Genomic DNA, 23,043 nt, shown 5'->3' with positions numbered 1-23,043 from the left:
GAAGTCTCCACACTGGGAATTAAGCCAAATCACAAATATCTGGTCCAAAAAGACAAAAATATTCCATACCCTCCCCCCGCCCCCAGCACACTGATTAGACATAGGATAATCTTTTCCCCTGAGAGCATCTGATCGCTGTTGAGGAAAATATCAAGAATTCCAGTTTCTAGAGGTTCCACAGGAGGTCTGTCTGAATGAAGGCAAAAGAAACAAGCTATAATCAACAATTTACCTTCAATGATTCCCCGCTGCTGATGACTAAATAAAATTCTCAATTATTTCATCTGTCATTGAAAGCCCTCTGCAGCATTCTCCATGATATCATTCCGTCCTTATTACTCCTCTTCACGCACTTCATAATCCAGCCAAACTGGACTACACTGTTCCATGAACACATACCATGCTTTTCCCAGCTCTTCACCTTTTCTGATTTGTTCCCTCTACCTGAAATGCCCACCTGCCTCCCCCCCATGCCCCTCCAACTATCTAATTCCTACCCATTCCTTCAGACCTTATTCAGATTTCACCACCCTTACCCTCCTTCCAGTTAAATGTTAACTTCTCCCTTTTCTGATTGCCTATAGCATTTAAAAATACCTCTGTTGTTGTGCTTTCGTACCCTTTATAGAAAACATGATTTATCTGTGTACTTGTCTTCTCTCTCTGATTGGACTACACATTTCCTGAGGTCAGGGCCAGTGTCTTATAACTCTGTATCTCCCCAACATACCTAATGCAGGACCCTCCATAAAAGAAGCATTCAATAAATATTTGATGAATGAATGAAGCAAGTCACACCTCCACATTCCTTCCTTTAGTTAGAACCCAGCAGAGCTAATTCAAGCCACAATGGAGTAGAGGCCAAGGAGAAGGCAGTAACAGGGTGTCTCCCCAGAGCTCGAAGGGAAGAAAAGATCCTCCCCCAACTGAATCTTGTTGGCTCCAGATCCTAGGTGGAAAAGATAATGTTTAATCCAGATCATTGGTTCTTCCCATGGTCTCATTACAGGTTCTGCCCTGGGTAATTGAGACTTTACCAGGAGACGGAGATTTCTTTCCTCTTTAATTTATATACATTGTTCAGAAAATTCTGGGCTTCCTGGAAGTGTGCATTTCTAACAAAAAGTTCCAAATATCATTGGCTTTATCTGGTCTAAGATTTGGTTGGTGGGAATATAATTAAAACCGGTAAGGCAAGTGTGTCATGGGGAAGGAGTGGGGAGAGGAGTGAATGAGGGAAGGGAGAAGGAATGGGGAATGGAGATGGAAGAAAAAAGCATTAGGGGCCCCTGGTACTTGAAGATTGGAAAGGTTGTTGCTCCCTGATACACAGAGATCCCTACAGCAGAAAAGTAAGCAAACAGGAAACACACATTCAACTAACATGGTTTTTGGGTATGGCATCCAACCTGGTCTTCCAACCCAGTCACTTCACTTAAGCTTTTGATTGCTTCTATAGCTAATGGTGGCAGGAGATGCATGAACACCCAACTTTCTTCACCATCTGACAGGTCAATCAATTACATCCTTGGGCTCTTTGGGTATTATTTTTAGGTCATCCACCCAAGGTGAATGTTTGACAGACCTGAGAATGTGGGAGATGTGACCATAAAGAAGGAGACTGATTCTTTTTTTTAAAACAAATATAATAACTCACACATCCAAATAGTAGATGTTTCCTTCAAAGTTAATTCATTTTTTTGTGGAGCACTTGTCAGAAATAATTGTCAACAGAGTTTCACAGGCTGGGAAGGTGGACTCAAGCTCTGAGGGTCCCTTCCAATTCTGAGGTTGGGAGATGTAACCATAAAGGAGAAAACTGGTTGTTGTTTTTTTAAACAAATACAGTAACTCACACATCCAAATAGTAGATGTTCCCTTCAAAGTTATTTTAATTCATTTTTTTGTGGAGTACTTGTCAGGAATGTTGTCAACCAAATCTCATGGGCTGGAAAGGTGGACTCAGGCTCTGATGGTCTCTTCCAATTCTGAGGTTCCCTGGTGCTCTGGTTACCTGGAGAGGCAACTCATGTCCATCCTAATGAGGCTGAGGGAGGTCCTTACTGGGAATGACCTTTATACCTAACCATGTGTTTTGGAGAATCTATTCAGCAGAGACTGATCTTCATCCTCTGATGCTGGATTTAATTTTTGGAATAATTCCAGGTAACTCAGGACCAAATCTGGCTGGTAAGGTGAACGTTATTATTATCAAGAGTAGGGATAGGTACTGGGCCTGATTTCATTTATTAAGGGAACTTCAGATGAGGAAAATTCTTAATTTCTCTAAGTGCAGGTTAGTACTTTCTCTGTAATTTAGAACCTAGAAAGTCCTAGAGCACAAAAAGGTCAATTGGCTTGGCCAGGGTCACAGTGAGTCTTGAACTCAGGTCTTCCTGACTCTGAGACAAGCTACCTCTCCATTATGCCACCCCAAGAATACTAGTAAAGAGCAGGCATATCACCTTAAGCCATGTAATGATATGTTCTACGTGGGCTTCAGAATAACCCAGTGAGGTTACTGTGGGTAGTATGGCATAGAGAGAACACTGGCCTTGCAGTCACGAAGACCTGGGTTCAAATGCTACCCCAGATATTCACTGTTTGACTCTAGGCAAGTTACTCCATCTCACTCCACAGGGGCTGCCATGAGGCTCAAATGCAATAAAGTACTGAAAGTGCTTCTGTAAACCTCAAATTTATAAGAAATGTGAGCTATTGTCTCAACTTTACTAATAAGGAAACAGAGGCTTAAAGTTTCAGAGAAGGTTAGTGGCTTGCCTTTGGTCCCACAGTAAATCAAACAAGATTTACATCCAGTTCTCCCTGATTTTAAGTCCAACATTCTATCCATTCATTCAGGATGCCTCTTCAAGCTAGGGACTATAATACTTCAATTGACACACCCTCTAAGAACAAATTAAATGAGTCAAATTGAGAACTGATGGAGGAGGGGGGATTCCATTCCATGAGGACTGTGTCATGATAGTGGCAGAGACAGAGATGGCAATGTCTCAGAAGAAGTGGTTCTCCTTCTGGGAAGGTCACATTCCTGATCAACAACATTGTCATTGGGAAGGGGAAAAGCACTGTCATGGCTGGGTTGAGTATGTCCTCTCGGTCACAGGACTAGGGAGCATCCTGAGAGGGGCAGAAAGATCTCCATGGACTCCCTCAGAGGCATCCCCCACCACCTTGTCCTTAAAGGAGGGACCTTCAAGGGAGGGACTTTCAAGAGAGGGACCACTACAACCTAAACTTCTACATCTCATGATGGAGTGACAAATAGTGTCCTAGGAAGTCATTCCTTTCTTTATTGAAGCTGCTTTGTTTAAAAACAAGGTATGATTACAAAGGAAAGAGCTTGATTTTCATTGAATCATTCTTTCATAGGATCACGGATATGGAGCTGGGTTGGCCTCAGAGGCCATGAATCCAATTTCTCATTTTGCAGATGAGGAAACTAACAGAGAGATTAAGTGACTTAACCAAAGTTACATGACTAGGAAGCATCTTAGACAGGATTTGAATCCAGGTTTTCGACTCCAAATCCACTCGTTCACTATTGTCTTGAGCTATTTCTAAATTGACTCTGAAGGTGGTTCCCCAAGAAGAATTCAAGCAATGGTAACCTCACTGAAATATGTTCATTACCTCCCTCAGGGACTGCTCTGAAGGGGTCAGAAATCATATGGTCTGTTTAAAAAAAAAAGGAAAAAAACAAATGCAGTCACATTGTCCTTTCAGTCATTCCCTTCATTCTGTAATTCAAATCTGATTACCAAAGTGTCCCCTTGACAAGATCCTTAGGGGACTTTCTTTCCATAAAGAGATGTAAATGTTCTGCAATCAATCATGGGAAGCAGAATGGATTCAAGTCAATGTGTATTTACTAAAGATCTACCACATGCAAACTGATTTGGTCAATGAAGGTTGATATGGAGACCAACACCGAAGAGTCTTGTCCTCAAGATTCTTCTAGCAGGATCCAAGAGATGGATCTATCTCTCTAAGGAGGGAGAGAATGACAATGGCACCCTGAGCACCCTGAAGTAAGGGAACGATTCTGAGAAGCAGAAGTGGAAAGGGAATGCATGGACAAAGGAGGAATGTGGTTGGGTTCTGGGAGACTTGCATTCCAGTTTGGCTGGAACAGTGTGTAAAAGGAGGGAAGGTGAAACAGGGCCAGAAATGTTAGGTTGGAGTCAAATTGTGGTACATAAATACCAGGCTCAGGGTTTATGGGTTTTTTCTTCTAAAGGCATTAAAGAGCCATTGAAAGTTTTTAAGAAGGGGAATTGACAGTGGCAGACTTGTGTTTTAGGAAGATTATTTGGGTAATGCATGGGGGGGTGTATTGAAGAGGGGAGAGACTAGAAGCAGGAAAACAAATTCAGAGGCTCTTATAATAGTCCAGTCAAGAGGAAGAAGGGACATGACCCAGAGGGGTGGCCCTATGAATGGGATCAAGGGAAGCATGTGGGATGTACTGGGAGTGAAACAAAATTAACTCTTTAGATGTAGGGAGTAAAGGAGGGAGAAGTCTGTGAATGACTGAGGTTACAAACCTTGGTGACTGAAAAGATGGCAGTGGCCTTCACAGGAATACCAACATTGGGAGGAGGAGAAGATTGAGTGAGGAAACTAGTTCAGTCTTGAACATGTCACATTTGAGACACTGATAGAACATCCAGGTAAAGGCATCCAGCAGATAGTTGATAGATAGGGACCAGATATATAGATATGAAATCATCTGTGTGAACTCCTAAGAGTGAAGGTAACCAAAGAATGTAGAGAGAAGGGAAGAAGAGAGGAGGATAAAGGTTTGGTATGGCAGTGAAAGCTGATTGATGAGCTAGTAAGTAAAGATGACTTGGAAGGGTAGTTCAGAGAGGAGAACCAAGGATAATGCCATTGAAGACAAGAGAAGAGAAAAGTCATGACATGGGCTTGTCAGCAGTGCCCCACACTGCAGAAATGCAAAAGGAAATGCCTCTGGACTAGTAAAAAAGGCTGATTACCTTTAAAAGTGCAATTTCAGTAGAGAACGGGGGTGGGTAACCAGACTTACATGAGGCTGGGAAGTGACCTAGGAGGAACTAAATATAGATCTATCTTTGACAGTGAAAAAAGAGAGATGAGATGATAATTTGAAGGGGTATTGTGGTCAAATGAAAGATTTTGAGATTTGTTTAAGTGCGAGTGGAAGGGACCTAAATATGTTTGTAGGCGATAGAGGAAGAGCTGGCAGATAAGATGATGAGGAAAAAGAGGGAAGGATGAGTAGGATGAGCTCTTGGAAGAACGGGAGGAGGAGGGGTCAAGAATACAAACAGAAGAGTTAGCCTAGGCTAAAAGGGCCACCTCTCCCTCACAGACTTGAGAAAGGGAAAACTGGGCAGGAAGGAGGATTCAGGGAGTGTAGTTCAGTGGAGATGAGGGAGAGCTCTACAAATAGCCAGGATTTTCTCAGCAAAATAGGAGCTCAGAGACAGTGGGCTTTGGATAGAGCCTTATAGAGAGAAGTGAAAGTCTGGCAGGGTAGAATAATGATGAAAATAAGGGGTAAATAAAGAATGCTATACCACAGTGAGGTCTCAGTTAAAAAGCAGATGGCCTGAATTTATGGTCTCCATTGGCATGAACTCATGGCTTCCTCCAATTGTGTTCAGCTCCATGGGAATATGTGTAGAGAATGGTGGAATGATCCAGAATGAAAACTGGCAGTGAATGATGGTAGGGCAAAGACTTTGAGGGTGAAGGTTAGTGTGTAGGATGTGGTTAATTACAGGTCAAGATGGGAAAAGGAGGAAAATGATGTTGGGACAGAATTGGAAGAACAGAGAGGACCAATAGATCGAGAGGTTGCAGTGAGAATAATGATTGCTTTTCTGGGAAAAAAGAATCACAACACATCAAAATTAATCATTAGAGGCATGTCTAAGGTCTAACCAGAAGGAAAATGAAGCTATTAAGGCACCATCTGGGAGGTGTCCCTACCTTCCAAAAGCACTTGCAAAAGGTATTTCCCACAATGCTTTTAGCAAAGGTCACCATGTTGGAATAAGGAAGTGTGTGCCTTCCCAAAGGGGAGTGCACTCATTTGGAAACCCAAAATTTATAGTGTTTATTAGTCAGTGACTTGAGAATCCCCCACCAAAGTAAAGAGTTTGTAACTGTCCCCCCGCTCCCCCCACTTTTGGCTATTTCACTTCCCGACAAAAACTCGAGCGACTGAATTAGCACAAACCCTTGTTTGGGACTAGGGGTTGCCTCCTTGGGTTGGAGTGTGTTAGGGAAGTCCCACCACCTTCTCCAGACCTTAGTCTTCTCATGAATGAAGAGAAAGGAGATGGCTTGTCTAACCAAGTTAGTATATCATCCTCCCAAACTTCTGTAAGTATTCTCCAATCAACTAGTTCCTTCTCTGGTCTAGTTCCCAGACAAATTGAGTCCTTTAGATTTTTACAATTAAAAAAAAATACTTCTCAAAGTAGTCTGAGAACCATTTTTTCATTTGACTCATGTCCTGTGACAGGTAAGGAGGCCCAAAATAGTAACTTGTCCAAGGTCTCCTGGCTCCTAGATTTGGGGATCTTTGCATGAGAAAACCCTCCCTTAGAGCTATCTCTACCTGTTGAGATCCTCCCCAAGTTCAGAGGCCCAGCTCAAGTGCTAACTTCCCTCATTAAGCTTTTTCTGATGACCTCAGCCAGGAGGTAAATCCTCCTGGTTTTTCATTATTTATGTGACTTTCTTATTCCCTCCTTACCCCTACCCCCAATCCCCAACACCATATAAGAATTTGGAGGGCAGATATGCCATTTTATTCATTTTTGTGTCTCTCATAATGCCTATCACAGGACTTCAAACATAGTAGGTGCTCAGTAAATACTTGAATGGAACAGAACATGAAAAAAACCCCAGGCCAGGAAATCTGTAGCTGTCTTTTGGAGATGACATTGATTTGAATCCAGGGTCTTAGTTTGCATACACAATTTATAAGAACACTTGGCTCACACAAACTTTATGAAGAATACATCATGTAAGTATTATCATGCTCATTTTAAGGATGGATAAACTGAAGATTAGAGAGCTAAAACAACCAGTTGCATGTCACAAGGCAATTTTTCTCCCTTAATGCATAACAAACTTAATTGAAGACATGAATTGATACAACTGACCATTCTTCTATGAAGCTGACTGTTTTCCCCATGGAAAGACTAACCTTGGACAAGATAAGTAATTGTTTTGAGGCATCAGTGTTTATTGGAATCACATAATTTCTAGCAACCATAACAACGTCTGGGTTGAGTTAGCAGTTCTTTAATAGACTGCCCTAACAGATTGCTACTAATATACCCTGAGAGCTTCAGACCATCAGTCCATTCAGTTCCACTAGAAGAGAACTATTGGTCCATGATGGTAAGTAATACAGAAGGGAGGTCTCTTCCCTGGGTGGAGAGTTCCACTGTTGACTGCCCAATGACTGTGATTAAGAACTAGCAGAATCAGTCATCATGATGAGTGAACAGCAGGTGAGGTTGGGAAGTTGATGTTGTTAAATTCCACCACAAAGCGTGGCCCCTGGAAGCCTGATGCCTCTGTTCTCCCTGTGAGCCACCCATACATGCGATAGCCCAGCAATTCCTGTAGCCGGGCTTTTTGCTTTGGAAAGCGCCTGCTAAGTAACTTGTCCTCTAAGGGGTTTCTCAGAGGAGGAATGTAGCTGGCTCTTGAAGGAGGTATCACCGAGGTCACCAGAACATGAGTCCTGGACAAGAGAGCAAGCAGGGGAAATTCACTTACCTTGAGCCCCCCTTACCCACCATGGAGCCAGTAAGGGTTGGGGTTGGGGGGATGGCAGTTGGATTCAAGGGGCCCAGGCTCAATACATTAAAAGGTCATTTAGTAGGTACCAGGGTTACAGAATCCTGGTGAGTGCTGGATTTGGAATCAAAGGTTCAAATACTGGCTCTCCCACTTAATTACCGGTGTGTTCACTAGGTAAGTCACTTAATTTCTCTGTGCCTTGGTTTCCTCATCTGTAAAATGAGATTAGACTGAGACTAAATTTTTTCCAAGGTCCATTCCAGCTCCAGTGCTATGTTTCTATGATCCTTCTGCTTGAAGTTTACTATCTTGGGACAGAAAATTCTTCCTTATATTGAGCCAAAATCTATGATATTTCCCCACCCCTTCATCCCTAGTTCTTCCTTGGGAGAGACACGAAATGCAATTCTCATAATACTTCTGTTATATAGGTAGCATCATGGATTTAAAGCTGGAAAGGATGGAGCGGGGGGGTCTAGTTTGAAGCCCAGAGAGGTTAAGTGATTTGCCAGAGCTTAGACCCCAGATGGGTGCTCTCCCCATGACATAAAACTGCTCCCACCCCTACTTTGCCCAATCCCCCACCTCTATACTCCAAACACAGCATGTCTTATGTTCCATAGGGGGAAGGGGTAGAATAGACCCCTTTTACCATGACCTAACCAACAGGACTCTGTGTGAGGGATCAAGAGTGAGTGAGACATAGGCCAACCATAAGAGGAGTGGGGTCCATGATGTAGGAAAAAAAAAAAAAGAAAGAAAGAAAAAGAAAGGGCAGAGTAGAAAGTAGTCATTGATAAATGGTGAGACAGACAAAGGTGAAGAATGGGACACTATTTGACTGGGGCCAATGTGGGGCATCACACTTTGGGAGACCAACTTCAATAATGTCGGGGGAGTTGGACTTGTGTACTTCCTAAAACAACAAGAGAGATGTGATCTGACCCCTTGCTAAAGGACCTGTGACTCCTTTTGGTCCCTGGGTATCCCTATGAATGGGAGGCCACCATTTATGTGTGGGGAGAGTGGGCTCATTCATTTTTATGCATAAGCAGAGGAGGAACTATGAGCTTAAGGTACCAGAAATAGCCTGCTGATGTTCTAAAATTCCTTCAGGACAATCATTAAAGCCGCAGAGGGGCAAAGTGGAAAGAGCACCGAACTAAGAGTCAGAAGACCTGGTTTCTATTCTGAGTACTCCTACCAAATAGCTGAGTCATGTTGGGCAAATAATTTTCCCTCTCTTGAACTCAGTTTCCTCCCCTGCTTTTTACAACCATCAGATAAGATGGTTTTTTCCAGCTCTGGCATTTGATAATGTTTTGGGGGGAAATTGATCTTTACTTTTTCCAGTAAATGTTTCTGGAGAGGGTAACCCATTAAGTCCCTATTGCCTTACTATGAATAGGTTCTATAAAACAGCTTTCATCCCAAACTGGAGACTAGGGTAGCACGTGCAAATGAAGAGAGTTTGAAACTGGGAAGGTAAACCTTGCCTCCTCTGATGTCATGCAGACCCACTGGCTGGTCCTAGACATATAAATAGTATTGTAAAGCATATAATGTCAGAGCTGGAATAATGCTTCACAATTTTCAAGGTAACCCTCCCCTTTACAAGACAGTTAAACTAAGTCCCAGAGAGGTGACAGTTAATGGCGTTGAGAGTAAATTCCAAATCCCTTGACTTTCAGTCCTGTGTCTTCTACAATATTTACCTTAATTCCCTGTAGCTATACCACCTGAGACTCAGTTTCTTTATCTGTAAAATGAGGGGCTTGGACTAGATGACCTCTGAAGGATTTTCTAGAGTTATAACCTCCATATACACCCCCCTCCTTTGAAGGAATTAATACATTTTAGTACAAAGTTGTCATTTGTGCGGCCATTATAAGACTGTTGTTTAGTCATCTCAGATGCTTTGTGACCTCATTTGGGGTTTTCTTGGCAAAGATACTGCAGTAGTTTTGCCATTTTCTTCTCCAGCTCATTCTACATATGAGGAAACTGAGGCAAACAGGGTTAAATGACTTGCCCAGGGTTCACATAGCCTGGAAGTGTCTGAGACCAGTTCAAGAAGATGAGCCTTCTTGACTACAAGTCTAGCACTCTGTGCACTATGGCACCACCTTGCTATCCTCATAAGATTCAGAATTGTCTAAATGAGCTGATTCCCAGTCTACATATTTGCTGCTCTTCCATCAAGAAAATAATTGAGTGGGGGGCAAGAGGTCCACCTGGAGGCTACAGCTTTACCTAGCCAACAATTTTACTTTGGAGAAGACAAGACCAGACAGAATGGGAAGAAGAGATTAATGGAGGTGGGAAATTAATGGACATGGGAAACACTATTATATCCTGATAGTTGAAAATGAGATAGCATAGGATTGTGTAGGATGGGAGGGAGGAAAGAGGATGGGGATGGAGGGGTGGGATTGAGGTACAGGATAGGAGAGAAAGGGATGGAGATGAGATTGGGGAGGCAGGATGGGAGAGGAAGGGATTATGGGAAGGGATAGGATGTAATAAAAGAGAGGGGAGCAGTTTAACAGCTCAGCCTCTGGTGGTCTCTCTCCAGCTTCCAACTGTCTTGCTCCACCTTATCAGAATGTTCCACATGCACTTCATCTTCCCTGCCCTCCACCTCAGCAGGAACTTCCTGTACATTCCTGTACATTTGCAGAGTTGGTACCCTCTCCCACCATTTCTTCAGGATCCTCCCCTACTAACTCAAAAGGAATATACACACATACACCTCACGAGGGAAAAAGAAGTCTGTCTTTAGCAGCCACAGTCCCTCTCAAGGACACTTTTCCTCTTCCCCTCGGTCCCAGACTCTTCAGTCCTATTCTCCCCCTTGTTCCTCTTAAAGCAACTCTCAGCTCTCTTATTCACATTAAGGTATCAATGACTACCAACATCATGCAGTGGGGCTCTTCCCAGGGAGACTAGTATTTTAACAGATGGCAAAACCTTTTTGAAGCACTAGGGATAGAATTCCAGGTAGCAGCTAACAGTTACCTCCTCTTAAAACCTGCCCACATCTCACCTTACAGAAGGACCCTCCCCCTCACAGTCACATCTGCTACCCTATCAGCAACATCTCTCCTTCAAAGAGTGAGACCCTCTCCTCAGGAAACTACAGCTGCCTTCCTCCAGGAACAGAGGGGATGCTCCTGAGCTGTTCCACTAAATGACTTTCCCCAGGACAGATTCCTAATTCAGACTCCCAGAGAGGAGAATGTGCCAGATTTAAAATCTGAATTCATCAGAGAGCTCCCAGTGGAGGTACTTAATATCTCCTTAGATGCCGAGACCTCTAGGTTCATTCATAACTGCGCTGTCTGAATGTCATTTTCATCCCTTTTGAGCAATCTTCTCTTTTAAAATTTCAGACCATGAGGCCTTGCCTTCTACAATTTTTTTTACTTTGTAGGTTCACATATTAAACTTGAAACTTGTTCACTGGACATTTCAATATAACATTTAACAGATTAAATCTTTTTCTATTTAGAGGGGAGGGACTTGAATGCAGTTGGAAGGGAGAGAGTGATGATTTTATTCCTTCTATACATTTTTGAAGCACAAGATAGTTTCATAGGCTGAGTAGGCATCACTAAAGGGACTGATTTGGGGGACTCTGGACTCCACTCCATCTATGAATATTCCCCCATTGGCTGCCACTAACCTTCTTCCATAGATTCATCTCCTGCAGCTAAGTATTGCCCTCTCGTTAAAAACCTCTTGTAAAGAAAATACTTGGGGAGGAGGAGTGTCGGGTAGTAAAGACTCAGCTCGACACTTCAGTTTGAATCAGTTTATAAGGGAGCTTTAGAGAGTAGATGTACTAGGCTGCCATTATATTTGTCCTAATTGGCTCATTTGAAACTGAACAGAGCTTTGAGGGGGGATTTTGAAACTGAAGCACAACCTATAAAAGTAGTATAGGCTTTGTAACAAATCTCTTGGCTTAGTAGTGAAGATCATCACCACCCAGTCCCCTACCTTTGCCACTTCCCTTTCTTCCCCAGCATACTATATAGCCATACTATTGTCTCTGCTAGCCCCACACATCTCACACCACCATTAATTTTCCTTTACTCCAAATCTATGTCCAGCACATTCTTCCAGTAGAACTCTGAAGCCAACCTAGAACTAACTCTGACTCATGCTGATTTCCCACTTTGAAATTCCCCAATCCGTTGGTCCTCTTTGGGAATGAAAGACAAATAACCACAACAACCCTATCAAAGACCACTTGGCCATCAGTTTGCCCTATGTCTTTCCATGTAGGTGAGCCATTTTCCTCCAACTAGATGATCAAATTCTATGAGGACAGGGACGCTGCCCTGCATGCTACCTCTTTGCCGCCCACAATGCCATGCACAGAGCTGATGCCTGTTAGCTTGAACTGAGGGCAAAGCAGCTGGGACTGTGCCGTCAATGTTCCTTGCATTCCTCTCCATGAGATCTAGCATTGAACAGGTTTGGACGCATATCAGGTGCATAATAAATGCTTAAAAACAATTCAGCCAATATAGCACAGATCAGACTGCATGCCATCTTGAGGAGGGAGAAAATTTAAAACTTCTGAAAGTGAATGTTGAAAACTAAAAATAAATTAATTAATAAATTGAAAAAAAAAGAAAAAACCCAGTTCAACCAACATTAACTGGCAAGGCCCTATGTTGGGTAATGGAGACACAAAGATAAAATAAGACACATCCCCCTAACTTCCAAGGCAGCTTATAGTCAAGAAAGAGCCCTGGCTTTGGAGTCAAAGGAGCTGGATTCAAATCCTGGTTGACCTATGTGATGTTGAGGAAGTCACCTCATCCCCAGTTCCTCCCCTGTAAGATAGATGACCTCCAAGTCCTCTTCCAGATCTGAATCTAATATACTATGTGAAGACAAAGACCTAAAACACAAATTGGAATATGATGAGTGCAAAGTGGGGCCTAAATAAAGTCCTCTGAGAAATCAAAGGAAAGAGAGATCACTCTTAGACAGAAGGAGGAATGGGGATGGAGGAGGGGTGAAGGAAGAGGGTATCAGGGAAGGCCAGTCAGGCCTTGAAGAAAGGGAAGGTAGAGAAGCGGCAAGAAGATGCCTTCTAAGTCCAGAGGGAATGAGCAAGGGCCCAGAGACCATAAAATACAGGAATGGGAATAAGTTTGGCATGAATGAGGCATGGGATAGCAAAAGAATTTAGAGTGCACATACCCTTTGCTTGGAATTGACTGGGTGGGTTGCAGGCTTTTCTGAAGGGGCAGCTTCTCTCGAAGGTGCCCCAGCATCTTCTGCGTTTCCCATGGCTTAGTTCTTGACATCTCAGAGCCTGTTTTTGTTAGCCAGGCTAATCTATAACACAGTACATTTAGTTTCCAGAGACCTAGAAGGAAGTTTTCCCAGCTCCACAAGGCTGAGAGGTGGAGCATCATCTACATACTCAACCCTCCACCCTTTCTTACAGGCTGTTTCAGCAGGGGTAGAAAAGGGCCTAGATCTATGATTAATTGGTGTTGGAACCCCCTCTACTAATACAGACCTCGCCATCTTTTCTGAAACACAGTCTTAGAAAACTGCCTGAACAGCAGTAGTGTCAAATTCAGATAGAAATGAGTCCGTTTGAACTTACACAAAGATCCCTGAAGCCACACATTTATTTAGAAACCCACATATTAACATTATCAGTGTTCTTTATTTTTATTTAAAAATAAATTATTTTTAAATAAAATTATTTTCTTTATCAGTGTTATTTATTTTTGTTCAATATTTCCCAATTACAATTTAATCTGGGAGTATTGTGGGCCACATGTACCTGGGGGAGGGGGTCGTTTTCACACAACTGCACTAATACATAATGCTGCCCCAATTTCTACACCAAACATTTGGTGTTTTTTACACCAAACATATAACAAGCATAGTCTGGGAACCACTGGGATGGACCATTTCTTGTATTCATACTTTCCAGGGAGATGGAGAAAAGATTTTCAGTTTCAGCAACCAGCAGAAGCAACAATCAAATGCCAGCCTCACCGCCAACCCCCACTTCCTCCTCAGCCACCATGCTGACTCTGCGAGCCCACACTCAAGAATGTATGTCAACCCAGAAAGGATGGTGAATCAGACTTGCTTACTCTGACATCTAGTCACTGGTCTGACTCAACGGCAGACAGAATCTTTGGTGCAGTAGAAACAGAACGGGGTTGGGGATTGGAAGTCCTAGGTTCTAATCCAAACCATCACCAAAACAAAAGAGCTGTGGGACTGAGGTTGACCCTCAGTTTCCTTATCCATAAAGTAAAGGGTTAGATAAATGATCCTGAAGATCCAATCCAGCTCTATATTCTGTGAGCCTATGAATTGATGGACTGATTTAATCAAAGCCAAATCTAAGTGCAGAGATTATCCAACCAAAAGAATGTCCATGGGGTCATCATTAATTCCATCTGAAACACTTACTCTTGAGAGTACAGATACAAAGGAAGGGAAAAGTTGTTACATTTAATTCAATTAATTCAACAAACATTTATTAAGTACCTATTTTGTGCTTAATAATATAATAATATAATCTGCTTAATAAATAATTTATCAAATTGTTTATTAAGTACCTACTGTGTTAAGCTTATGGATCCAAAGACAAAAATGAAAGAATTCCTCAAGGGACTTACATTTTACTAGGAGAACATCACCATACTCAGATAAGAAAATTCAAAGTACATATATGTGTGTGTGTATATATATATATATATATATATATATGTGTGTGTGTGTGTGTATGTATACATACACATATGACAGAGTAATTCCTGGAAGCCAGGGCACTAACAATAGAGAATCCAGAGAGGTGGTACTCAAGCTGGACCTTAAAGAGAGTAAGGTTTCCAAGAGATGCAAGTGAGGATGAGAACATTCCCAGCCTAGAGGAGACCAGTCAAATTTGGAGATTTCAGAAGTCCAGTCCCAGACACTGAAGCTGGACCCTCATTATCTTTGTTCTTTTGTCCAAGTCTTCCTTCAGTCTCCCAGTTTCACAGACCCAGTGTTACTCTCAAGACATCATCACTCTTCCTCACCCCACACATCCTATCAGTTTGGTTCAGTCTTGCCATTTCTACCTCTACTATATCTCTCCTATATAACCCCCTCTCTCTCTTCAGTCACCACCTCAGTTCAGATTTGTCATCTCTCAAACTATTGCCATCTTCCCCTAAATGAGATCCCTGCCTCACATCTTTCCTCAATCCAACCCATCCTCCCTAGTACAAATTCCTTGAACACTGACCATGTCATTCTCTTACTTAATAAATTCCAGTGGCACTTATTGCCTCAGATAAAATAGAAATTCCTCAGGCTGACTTTTAAAGCATTTGATAACCTATCCCAACCTACTTTTATGGCATCATTATAGATTACTCTCAGAAGTCTATGGTCCAGTTGAACTAGCAGCTTCTCTGTTCTTCAAACATCATACTCCTGTGTGTCTTTGCACTGACTGTATACTCCCTGTCTAGAATGAACTTGCTCTTCATATCCTCTTCAGAGAATCCCACACTACCTTCAAGACAAAGCTCAAACATCAGTTTCTACACAAAGTCTTTTCTAAACCCCCCAATACTAGTGAGGTAATATTTGTAAAGCACTTAAATATATAGTACTTGGCACATTAGTAGGTGTTTCATAAAAGTTTGATTCCTTCCTTCCACCCTCCTTAATCACCATGTATTTATTCTGTGTGTAGTATGTATTTATATACCTGTTATCTCTTTCCAATAAGAATATAAACTTGAGAGTAGGGACTGGGTTTTTCAGGCGTTGGGGAGAGGGTTTAGTCTTTGTATCCCAAACTAGGGAATAGAAAGATCTGGCACATAGTATGTCCTTATTAAATGTTTGTTTGTATTAAATTATTATGAATGTCATTATAAATGTTATTAAATGTCTGATAGAAGAGGAAGGTTAAGTCTGGGAACATGAAGTGGTCCAACCAAGAGCATATAGTTAGTTGTAGAAGCCAAACCACAAATGTTGAGTCAGTGGTAGTCAACAACAATCTCCACTTCTTTAAATAAACAGATTCTGTTTAGCCATGTTCTTCCTCCCTATCCCCCATCTATCCTTATATGTGATTTTTTTTTTAAACTCAAGGGTAGGATTTTACATTTATGACCATTTAGTTTAATCTTGAATCCATAGTAGATTCACTACATCATTCTGGTATTTCAACACCTTTTAAGACTCTGGTTCTGCCATCCAGTGTATTTGCTGTCCCAGTCAACTTCATGTCATATGCAAATATTACAGAAATGCCATCTACGTCCTAGTTGGTCATTGAGAAAAACGCTGACTAGCATAGGACCAAGAGACCGTCATCACATGTTTAGTGATATCCATCCTCCAAGTTATGCTGATATATTCATTCTTGCATATAAAACACTGTTGCATTAAATTATGAATCTACCTAACTGTATTAGCATCAATTCCTACTCTTTTCATCTTGTCCATAAAGTTATGACTTGAATCAATAGCTTACAATCTAAGTACAACATGTCAACAACATTCTCCTGAACTGTGTTGAGTAACATTTAAAAAAAAAGATGAGTAAATCACATTATCATAATTTGCTATCAGTAAACCATATTGACTTCTACGTGATCATTGCTTCCCTTCTAGAATTGCTAATTTGTGAATCCATTGTAGAATTTTTCCAAGGAATCAATGTCAAGGTTACCAAGTCCATAGTTTCCAGTATCTAGTCAGTCTCTCTCTCTCTCTCTCTCTCTCTCTCTCTCTCTCTCTCTCTCTCTCTCTCTCCCTCCCTCCCTCCCTCCCTCCCTCCCTCCCTCCCTCCCTCCCTCCCTCTCTCTCTCTCTCTCTCTCTCTCTCTCTCTCTCTCTCTCTCTCTCTCCCTCTCTCTCTCACCTTTTTAGCTCTCCAGAAATCCTCAAAGATTACAGATAGCCATCTATTGCTTCTATCTGCCAAACTACTTTGGTGCCCTGCTTATAATTTGCTCAGACTGGAAGACTAATTTAATTCATTTCGAGTCAGTATGTGGGCTCTTACAATCTTTTCTCATGTCTCTTGGGCTTCAGATCCTATTTAGCCATGATCATTCTTCCTTTTTCAGGTTTAGGATCACTGTTATTGATAGATGCAAAATTGCTGAATAGTTCTGCTTTCTTTGTGTGGTTAACACCATCCTAAAGTGAGGTTGGTGACCTTGCATAGCACCCCCTCACTCAAAACAAAGTCAAGTGCAAGTCATGTCATCATTTCTCTGATGTCATGGTCTTCTTTGAAAACAAAGGACAAACACAAACACCATCCTATCTGCCCCTATTAAACCTCTTCCTATTTTGTTGTCCTTGAATCGGCCATATCTTTAAAAGCCCTTTTTGCTATCCTTACTATTTTTCTAAGCCTTAGTTTGTTATGGGCTGCAGCTTTCCTGACTCGTTTTACATACTCATTCTAGTCTTTCATATTTTTTATATGTTCTTTTAAAATCTGAGATCAGAGAGTTCCCTGTGAAGCAACATTGTTTTCCTTAGATGCTCCCATTATCTTTTCAGAACCATTCATTATTCAGTTCAGTTGTTTTTCAGTCATGTCCAAGTCTTCATGCCCCCACTTGGAGTTTTCTTGGCAAAGATACTGTAGTTTTACTAATAGTCTACTATTTCCTTCTCCAGATCATTTTACAGATGAGGAAACTGAGGCTAACAGAATTAAGTGACTTGCCCAGAGTCACAAAGCTAGTACACCATCTGTGGCCTGATCTGAACACAGGAAGATGAGTCTTACTGACTCCAGGTCTGACACTTTGTGCACTATGGTGCCTCTGGCTACCCTATCATTCATTATTACATGGTCAGAATTTCATTTTGAGGGCCTCTCCATCTCTCTGTGAGCAATCTTCTTCCCTTTAAAAAGTTTTAACCCTTAGGATCTACTTCAAATTTCTGAAACCTTCTTGGACATTACATCCTCCCATTCTTGGCCTTGATGAATACTAAGATGGCATAGTCCTTTTCTCTTTTTACTCATCATTTCCTCTTCACTTACCTCATGCATCTTCCTTGGTCAAAATTAGATTTGCAATAACAATTTCCCTCTCACCTCCACTACCTTCTGAAAGAAGAAGGGAAGTCACAAATTTATCATGTCCTCTGCAACAAGTGGAATGAAACTTCTGGCAGACACTGACAGGAGTTGAACTCTCCCATCATCAATACTTTTTGGCCTATACTCACAGAAGTCCAACAGGCCACTTCTTGAAGCCTCCTTCAGCGCATGTTCCACTCAGCTGACAAAGTGATGTTCCTCACTACTCAGTGGAGTCCAGGGGCTCCCTCTTACTTCCAAGATCAGACATATGACAATCTGTTTGGTATTTAAAATCCCTGAACATCCAGTCCCTAACCACTTTTCTAGTCTTCTCACATTTTATACCACTCTCCCTCTACAAACTCTACAACCCAGTTACACTGACCTATTTACCATTCCTCAAACACAAAACTCCATGCCCTTTCACACTCCATCTCCCATCTCTGTGCATTTGTACTGGCTGGCTTCTCTTCCTGCAGAAGGCCTTTCTAGGTGCCCCTAGCTGCAATCTTTCCCTTTAAGATTACCTTCCATTTTCCTAGTATTTATCTTGTATGTACTTAGTTACATATTATTTCTTCTATTAGTATGTAAACTCCTTAAAGGCAAGGGCTGGTTTTCCCTTTCTTTGTATCCAAGAGACAGCTAGGTAGTACAGTGGATAGGGAACTGGCCCTAGAATCAAGAGGACCTGAGTTCAAATTCAATTCAGATACTTGACACTTTGCTGTGTGACCTTGGACAAGTCATTTATCCCCTTCCCCCATTGCCTCACTGCCCTCCCTCCATGAAAAAGACTTTCTTTGTATCCAAATGTCTAACACAATGTGTGCTGGCACAGAGGGAACACTTAATACTTGTTGACTGAGATACGGTGTCCAGCAGATTGGCTAAACTCATTGTGTCCCATTATCAGGAACTTTTATCTCCCTAGTATAATGGAAAGAAGTCTGTTGGTCCTGGCCCGACAATTCTCCTTCACACACTCTGCTCCCCACTTCCACTACCTTGAACAGTCTGGTGAAACCTACAGACCCCCTTTCTCAGAATAATATATTTCAATAATTGAAGGAAATGTTAAATTTTAGTTCAAAAATTAAGATGGAATCTTTTTCTCCATCCAAGTCCATAGACCCCCTGAAATCTATCCCCAGACTGCCAGGAGGCCTCTGTCCCCCAGGTTAAGAACCCCTACTTTATAGGGATGGCTTTAGTTCTTCCACTAGCTTTTGACATAAAAAAAAAATCTGCTCCTCATTCCCTCCCCTCCCTCCCCAACTTGTTCTATCTCTCTTGCACTTCTCTGAGAAATGCCTTTGCTTGCCTTGACCTTGGTTCTGGATTACCTTTTGCTCTCTTTGAGAATTAAGCCAGTAGCATCTTGCACATTTCAAAACCCTTCCCCCAAGGAGGCTCTCACTGCCAAACCTTCTCTTGCAGGTAGAACCTGCCACCCTGTGGGAATTGAATGTTGCTTTGCAGAGGCAGATGGAACAAATCTAGCTGGAAAATGAGAATCTCTGGAGCCAGAGGGTGATTTTGAGAGCAGGGGGATATAGGAGCTATGGGAGAAGATAGGCCAAGAGCTCCCTTCTTTTGCCTTCTCCTGTCCCCCCTCTCCCATCCATTTAACCCTCTTAAGAGATTTATTCAAGCTAACTTGGATGAGCTGGAGGGTTTCAGAGTACAAGTCCAGTTTATTTAAGACTATAGGTAGGAAGTTGCAGCTTGTGATAGCCTGTTTAACATAGCAAAGGAATATCTGCCAAGTCTGACCTGCTGTGGATCACTGGTCTCTTATGTAAAGGGAGGCTGGGACAAAGGACTGGACTACTAAGACCCCTAGACCAATCAGTTCTCAGGAACAATTTCCACGCCTTTTAGGGAAATGGTAGACACCCTGGTGGACACTGCTTCCACTATATATAAACATGTATAATTGAAAAAGCAGATGCTAAAATGTCTTACTCTCAGGACAACTTTGTAACTCTACTGCCCACTTGAGAATTTTGCTGTACTAACTCAGACTCATAGAGTGTCTATGAACTGTGACTTCTACCCTCACCACATGGGCTACAGTTCTTGTAATCAATGTTTGGGAAGGTGGGGCCACCCAGGAAGAATTTTAGCATGCTCTATCTTTCCTGATGCATATCACATCCGTATGACTGGGATGGATATATTCAGTGTGGCCATCAGGTTGATTGTATTTCCAATGGAAGAGCAGTCTAATGTCTTTCACCCCTTTTCTTCTCCCAAAAACCTTCAGTGGCAGAGTAACCAGGAAGATGGAGTGTCTAATGATAACCACGTCCGTTAAGGGCTGGTACCACCACTACACGTCTTCTGGTGCACAGTGTAACATCTGAGCATCAAAGCAGAGTTATCACTAAGATGGATTTAAACTGCTATGCAACCCCTGTAAGAATGGGTGGGCCCATTTCTCTACCCAACTCCCCAACCCACTACCTCTCAGGGTGACAGAGAATGTTAAGTGAATACATAAAGACTTCAGTTTGGAGGGCTTCTAAGCAAAGAGTCACCCCCATTTAACAATCCTAGGACCTGAAAACTCTGATTCTATCATCCTACACCCCTCCAGTTGGTAGCCCTCAAGTTGTGGTGACCATGAGTCCAACATGACTCACCCATAAAACCTATATAACTAAACTAAGGATCTGGTTGAAAACATAGAATACTACCTACAATCAAATCCCACCCCTTAATGACAATTGCCCTATATTATATCACTCATCCACCCTCTCTCTGCCATAATCCCAAATGCCAGTGATTATTACACATCAAACTCTGGGGCAGGAAACATGGGGTAGAGATGGATGAAATTTCCTTCTGAGGAAAGACTGATGTGGTCTGTGCAAAGATCCAATCAAGTGTAAGCCAAAGGTTAGAACTCTTTCTGCCTTTCCAGTCTTTCTACATTTTAATCAATTCTCTCTTCATATGATTCAGTCATACAGTTCTCCTTCCTGTTCCTCAGGCATAACATTCCATCTCTTACCTCCATGCATTTGCTTTCATTGTCCCATGTTGCCTGGAAAGGTCTCCCTCCTTATCTTTATTTGCTAGATTCCCTGGCTTCCTCTAAGACTCAATTCAAATCTAACCGTTTTTCTGAAGAATGACCTTCCTGGTCCTTCCAACTGAAGAGTCTTTCTCTCTGAAATTACTTTCCATTTTCACTGTATTATATGTTATATATAAATAGTTATTTAGATGATTTCTTCTTTATTAGATGTGAGCTCCTCAAAGGCAGGGACTGTATTTGCCCCTCTTTTTATCACGAGAACTTAGAACAATGGCTAGCACAGAGTAAGCCCCTTAATAAATGCTGGTTGCTTGACTGACCTGAGAGTCTCCCGAAGGACAAAATCCAAGATACTGAGATGGAATCAGAAAGCCAACTGCAATAGAAAGTCCAAGCCAAGATAGTCCAGGATCAAGAGGTATTTGTCTCTCTGATGCAATGCCTCCTCAAGGCCTTGATATTTTATGACCGTAGTATGTGTTCCCCACTCCTGCCCTTTACTGTCAGCATGGTGGTCATGGTTGGTCCAACATTTCCCTTCCTCACTCAGCCACACCAGTAAGCCCATGGCTTAAGACACCATCCTCCCCAGGTCTCAAAGCCACAGTTTGTTGAGGTGAAAAGTTCCCACTAATTCTAGACCATACACTTTGCATGGTGGTTCCCACATCCTCTTTGTGAGCTCATATCCCTACCAGTCCATCAGGTATTGTTGATAACCCTGTTGAAGAGACACTGGAGACAGACACATCCATCTTCTTACCCTTCCACAATCAGCTGTGGTGGCAAGGATTCAGGCAGGTTAGTCTGAGCTTCAGTTGCATGCAAATAACAAAGACTGTTGGATCAAGCATGGAGTGGACAGTGAGGAAGCCATTCGTTGCTGATAAGAGAACAGGACTACCAAACTTCCAGTGAATTTTTAGTAAGATGTAATGAGTGCAGAGCTTACAAGAGGAGGCTAGACCTGGTCCTCTGTGCTCCAAGGCTTCCCAGGAAGAGGAGTCCTTATTGGGTTGTAACTTGGGCTATTCATAGAGTGCACCAGAAGTCTTCCAGAATGGCACCACCTTCTCTGAAGACAGATTACAAGAATCATGAGGTGAGAGTAGAAACCACAGTTCACAGATGCTGTATGAATACTAGTCCTGCCAAATTCTCCAGTGGGCAGTAGGGCTACAGAGTTGTACCGAGAGCAGGAAATTTTAGCATCTGCTTTTTCAATAATGTATGCATATAGCCAGGCAGTATCTACAAGGGTCCTACCATGTAGGCTGGGGTGGTTTTCCCCTAAAAGCCAAGGAAGTTGCTCCTGAGACTTAATTAGCCTTGGAGCTGTAGTGGTCCAATCCCTTGTCCCAGCTTCCCATTCACATAAGAGACTGGTGGTCTACAAAAAGTAGGTGCTCCTCAGACTTGGCAAGTGTTCCCTTGCTTTACAGGCCAGCACCCTTTGCAAACAAGGGGAGCTGCATTTACTTGAACCACCATGATATCTTTGCCATTTAACCTTCTTGTGTAACACAGTATACTTCCTTTTGTTAACTGTTAGAGAGTCTACAAGTATCTCAGACCTCAAATGCCAGAGTGAATTGAGATTAGATATCCATTTATACCACTTCTTTTGATATTTTTCTACATCATCTCTGCATTTTAATTCTTTGGAAAACTCAGCGTTCTATGATTTGCAATCATGGGTCCTCTCTAGAAGACTATGAGTGACTTTTTTTCTTTTAAATATGGAATTTGTTATCAGGGACCAGACCAGCTTGGGATCAGAGAAAACACTGCTCAAATTTTGTCAGAGAAAATGTGGTGAAGAAGACAAGAGAGTTGACTGGACTTAGGTCCAGGAAGACCTGAGTTGGAATCCTATTTCAGAAACTTAATTAGTCATACGACCCTGGGTAAAGTCACTTAAACTCTCTGGGACTCTATTTCATCATTTATAGAATGAGAAGGTTCTTTCTAAGTCTATAATCCTATGATCCAATCTGATCTGAGCTCTTATGCCTTTTTGCAGTGCCTTCCACTGATGGACTAATGTGACTACA

General features: G+C 42.1%; 1 protein-coding gene across 1 annotated transcript in view; it reads right to left on the bottom strand.

Moving 5' to 3' along the window:
- Positions 1-7,246: 7,246 nt before the first annotated feature.
- C3H3orf22 (chromosome 3 C3orf22 homolog) overlaps positions 7,247-23,043 on the bottom strand; it is a 50,323-nt gene continuing 34,526 nt past the window's right edge. The window contains exons 8-9 of the mRNA XM_072598349.1: positions 13,054-13,191; positions 7,247-7,774 (exon numbers count right to left, since the gene is read on the bottom strand). Coding sequence (XP_072454450.1) covers positions 7,519-7,774; positions 13,054-13,191 — 394 coding nt within the window. The 3' untranslated portion in view covers positions 7,247-7,518. The remainder of the gene's footprint in view (positions 7,775-13,053; positions 13,192-23,043) is intronic.

This window comes from Notamacropus eugenii, chromosome 3 (genome assembly GCF_028372415.1).
Source record: "Notamacropus eugenii isolate mMacEug1 chromosome 3, mMacEug1.pri_v2, whole genome shotgun sequence".
In the NCBI taxonomy this organism is placed as follows: Eukaryota; Metazoa; Chordata; class Mammalia; order Diprotodontia; family Macropodidae; genus Notamacropus; species Notamacropus eugenii.
The sequence above is the reverse complement of the archived record's forward strand: the minus strand, read 5'-3'. Positions and strand labels throughout refer to the sequence as shown.